At 59.9% G+C, this 3783-nt stretch overlaps 1 protein-coding gene across 1 annotated transcript; it reads left to right on the top strand.

Annotated features, from left to right (window-relative positions):
- Positions 1-267: 267 nt before the first annotated feature.
- Positions 268-3782, top strand: LOC103754496 (endoglin; the record flags this gene model as incomplete). The annotated part of the gene is made up of 11 exons (XM_029960587.1): positions 268-288; positions 679-813; positions 1387-1537; positions 1708-1864; positions 2027-2159; positions 2372-2546; positions 2629-2780; positions 2905-3048; positions 3387-3431; positions 3550-3660; positions 3762-3782. Coding segments are annotated over exons 1-11 (1245 nt in total), but the record flags the coding sequence as incomplete, so codon positions are not given.
- Between the last annotated feature and the right edge of the window lies 1 nt (position 3783).

Genomic DNA, 3783 nt, shown 5'->3' with positions numbered 1-3783 from the left:
CACACCAGTGTGGCTGCTCCTGAGCCTGGAGTGGCTGCACAGTGCTGGGATAGGGCTGGGAAACCTTCTGGGGGGATGTCATGGTGCCCATGGTGGGGATTCTCTAGTCTTTAGTGGGAGACACCCCGGTACCTACAATGGGGATGCTCCAGTGCCCAGAGTGGAGATTCCCTGGCCCCATTGTTGGGACACCCCAGCCCTTGATGTGGGGACGTACCAGTCCCCAGTATGAGGATACTCTGGTGTGGGGACATACCAGTTCCCAGTATGAGGATAGTCTGGTTGCTGGTATAGGAAAGTCCCAGTCCCCAGTGTGGTGACATGCCACTCTCTAGTGTGGGGACAGGCCAGTCCACAGTGGGCACCCTCGTGCCCAGCACAGAGATTAGTCAGTCTCTGACTCAAGGATCCTTGGACCCCAGCGTGGGGATACCATCATCCTCGAGGTAGGGATACTCTGGTCCCTTGCTTGGGGAAGCCAGGGGGTGTTTTTCCCCCCCAGTATGGGTACACATCCATGTGGCATCCCTGCATCCCCCCACCAGCCCCCTGAACCCAGCCAGGGCTGCCTCCTACCCAAAATCTCTCCCAGCTGCCTCTGGCTCCAGGGGCAGCCAGGGAGGTGACAGCAGTTGGGGCTTGGTGGCCACAGTGGTGACATTCTCCTCTTCCCCACAGGCCCCTACTGTCCTGCTGACAGTGTCTGTCACACCAGGAGCCGATGCCTGCAGTCGGTCACCGGTGCTCGTCCTCCTCTGCGCCCGCTGCTTTGCCAACATCACCTCCCGGTGCCCACACCTGCTCATCCACACCGTGAGTGCCACACCCCCCACCAGGAGCAATCCCAGGGGGCAGCAGGGCTGGGGCCATCCATGGAGATGTTTAAGGGAGATTTGTGTCCCTCCCATCCCCAGACATGATGCTTGTGGTGCCCCAGGGAGGAGGGGACGCTCCTGGCCACTCCCGGCACTGAGCACAGGGCTGGCCAGGCAGGGAATGACGCACAGGGCTGGAAAAAGCTCCCGTTTCCTCTGGCCGGTGAGAGGAAGGTCAGGGATGGGGTTTGGCTCCAGTGAGCTGAGCCGGGGTCGGGCGCTTTGTTAGCAAAATAAACCTCCTGCTTTGTTTGTGGCTAATAATAAAGTGGGCCGAACCCTCCGCGTGCCGCCGGCCACTCTTGCCACTCCCAGCCCATGTCCCTGAAAACCCCCACTCATCCAGGGTGACCCCCAGCTCAGGCTCCAGGGATGCTCACCTGGTTTAGTTTCACACTTGCATCCTTCACTCTGAGGGGAAAGGTTTTCCTCGCTTTCACCATGCCAGCCCACGCCAGGGAGGGATGAGCCTTGCCCCCCAGCCTGGCTCAGGCTGCCTCTTGGCCCACAGGATGCCCACCTCATCTCAGGGACCACTGCAGAGCCACCCAAGGCCTCTAGCGAGGAGGAGCTGCTGAACTGGGCTCAGTCTACCTACGGGGGCATCACATCCTACAGCGAGCTGCGGGATCCCCGCTGGGTGCAGCTCCGCCTGGGAGAAGGTGCGTGGGGCTGGGGTCTGGCCCTGAGGGTCTGGCACTGGGGGTCTGGAGAGATATTCCTGCTCCGGAAGGCTGACAACACCCCCGAGATGCCATGGGGACTGATGACCCTGAGCATCTCCCCACCCACTGAGCCTGATTTGGCTTTGTTGATCCCCCCATCTACACAGATGCCAGCAGCCCCCCAAACTGCATCCCCCAGAACCACTTCAATGCCATGCTGCACCTTGAGACTGAGGTCTTCTTCCACGGGGTGAAGAGCTGCTCGCATGGGGACACCCAGAGCACCAGGGCTGCTCACATCATCCATCTGCAGCCAGAGCCCAGGTACTGCAGTGCCAGCAATGGGACCCCAGGGGTGGGATATGCTTGGAGATGCTTGGGAAGATGTTGGAGTCTTTCAAAGGCAAAGCCCCACATCTCAAGTTGGATATGGGACTCCTTGGTGTGGAATGCTGATGCTGAGAGGAGGCTCTCGTGGTTTTGCAGCTCCCTGATCACAGAAGTGAACCTGTCCCTCAGCTGTCCCGAGAATCACGTCAGCAACCAGATCCTCATCCTGCAGAGCAGGGCCAACTTGACCTGGTCTCTCTCCTTCAAGAAGTGCAACATCCAGGTCATGGTAGGCTGACTGGGACATGTATTCCCCCACAACAGGTCTGCCAGGGACCCAGGAGATGCCAGTGGCATGGGCAGGGTGGCAGGAGGGCACTTGGGGACATTAGACACGGGGAGATGGCAGCGTCCCTCCTGCAACCCTTCCTAACAAGAACAAACCCAGAAGCTGTCCCATCCCCATTTAGCCCTTCTGTGCTGCCCCTCTTCCCACTGTAGGCCTCTGGGAACTACAAGATCATGACCATCTTTCCGACGCTGTTGCCTGGGGAGCTCCTGCCTGACACGGAGCAGGACCTCATCGCTAAAGCCTTCGAGAAGAACTACAGCACCATCGCCTCCTACTCCGCCATCCCCGCCACCACCCGCATCAGCATGGAGATCCAGGAGAACAGTGAGGCCCCCAGAGCACCAGGGCTGGGCAGGGTGGGGAGTGCCACCACCCCCACTCAGCACCCCATCTCCCTGTCCTGCAGAGGCGGCCAAGAAGGTGACTGAGATGATCACCCCCATGACCCGCCTGACCCCCACTCCTGAATTGCAGCCCCACCAGCTGCTGCTCCTGCTCAAGCCCTGGACGTGCACAGATGAAACCATGGAGATCACCATCATCAAGTCCCACCTGAAGGTGACAGGGAAGGAGGGGGGAGGTCCCAATGTCCACCAACAACACATTTTCCTCCCGGTGCTCGGGATGGGTGGCACAGGGCTGTCCCCAGCCAGTGGGTGACCACCACGTGTTTTTTCCCCAGGTCATCAAGGACTTGGACATCAAGGACATCACACTGAGGGACATCAACTGCCAGGCAGAGAAAAATGCCACCCACTTCATGTTGAAAAGCCCCCTCAGCCACTGTGGCACCTTGCTAGGGGGCAGGGGCTATGCCAACAATGAGGTGAGGAGGGCCCAGCTGGGGGTGCTGTCCCCAGTCCCTCTGATGCCCCATGAAGGCTTCAGTGATGACTGGTGGGGCTTCCCCATGAGGACCCCCTTGCTTTTGCATGGCTGGAAACATCCATGAGATGGAAGAGGGGTGTGGGTGGGGCTCCCACTCCATTCTGTTCCATCCCATCCTATGGTGGGACTATCTCATCCCATCTCATCTTATCTCACCTCATCCCATCCCATCCCATGGTGGGACCCTCCCATGCCATCCCATCCCATCCAAGAGGGACAATACACCCTGGCAGTGAGGATCACTTGGCTGACCCAACCTTCCTGCCCTTCTCGCAGCTCCTCATCAAGCTGTCCAAGGGCACAGAACTCCAGGACATACGGGTAAGAGCCGGATTTCCCAGTGTGCCCGAGGGTGGGAGAAGGGCACTGATGCCACTGCTGGCTGGGTGCTGGGTGTGCTGCATGTCGGGAATGGCCTCAGCACTGTCCCCTCTTGCAGGTGGCCTTCCAGTGCGAGATCCCACGGGAGCTCTTCCTGCGCCTCTTCCCCACCGCTGCCTTCGAGGTGCCACAGACAGAGCTGGAGGTCAACAAGGAGGCTTTCCTGCAGGTACTGCCGCCGTCCTGGTGCCCAGGCTGGGGGAGTCTAACTGCCCCTGGGCCAGTGACCCTGACTGATGGTGTGCCCCTATTCCCCTCTACCCACGGCAGGCGTCCATGATGTGGGACGACC

This window comes from Manacus vitellinus, unplaced genomic scaffold (genome assembly GCF_001715985.3).
Source record: "Manacus vitellinus isolate BGI_N305 unplaced genomic scaffold, ASM171598v3 scaffold_27_pilon, whole genome shotgun sequence".
NCBI classification, from domain to species: Eukaryota; Metazoa; Chordata; class Aves; order Passeriformes; family Pipridae; genus Manacus; species Manacus vitellinus.
Note: the sequence above shows the minus strand (reverse complement) of the source record. Positions and strands in the feature narration are given on the sequence as shown.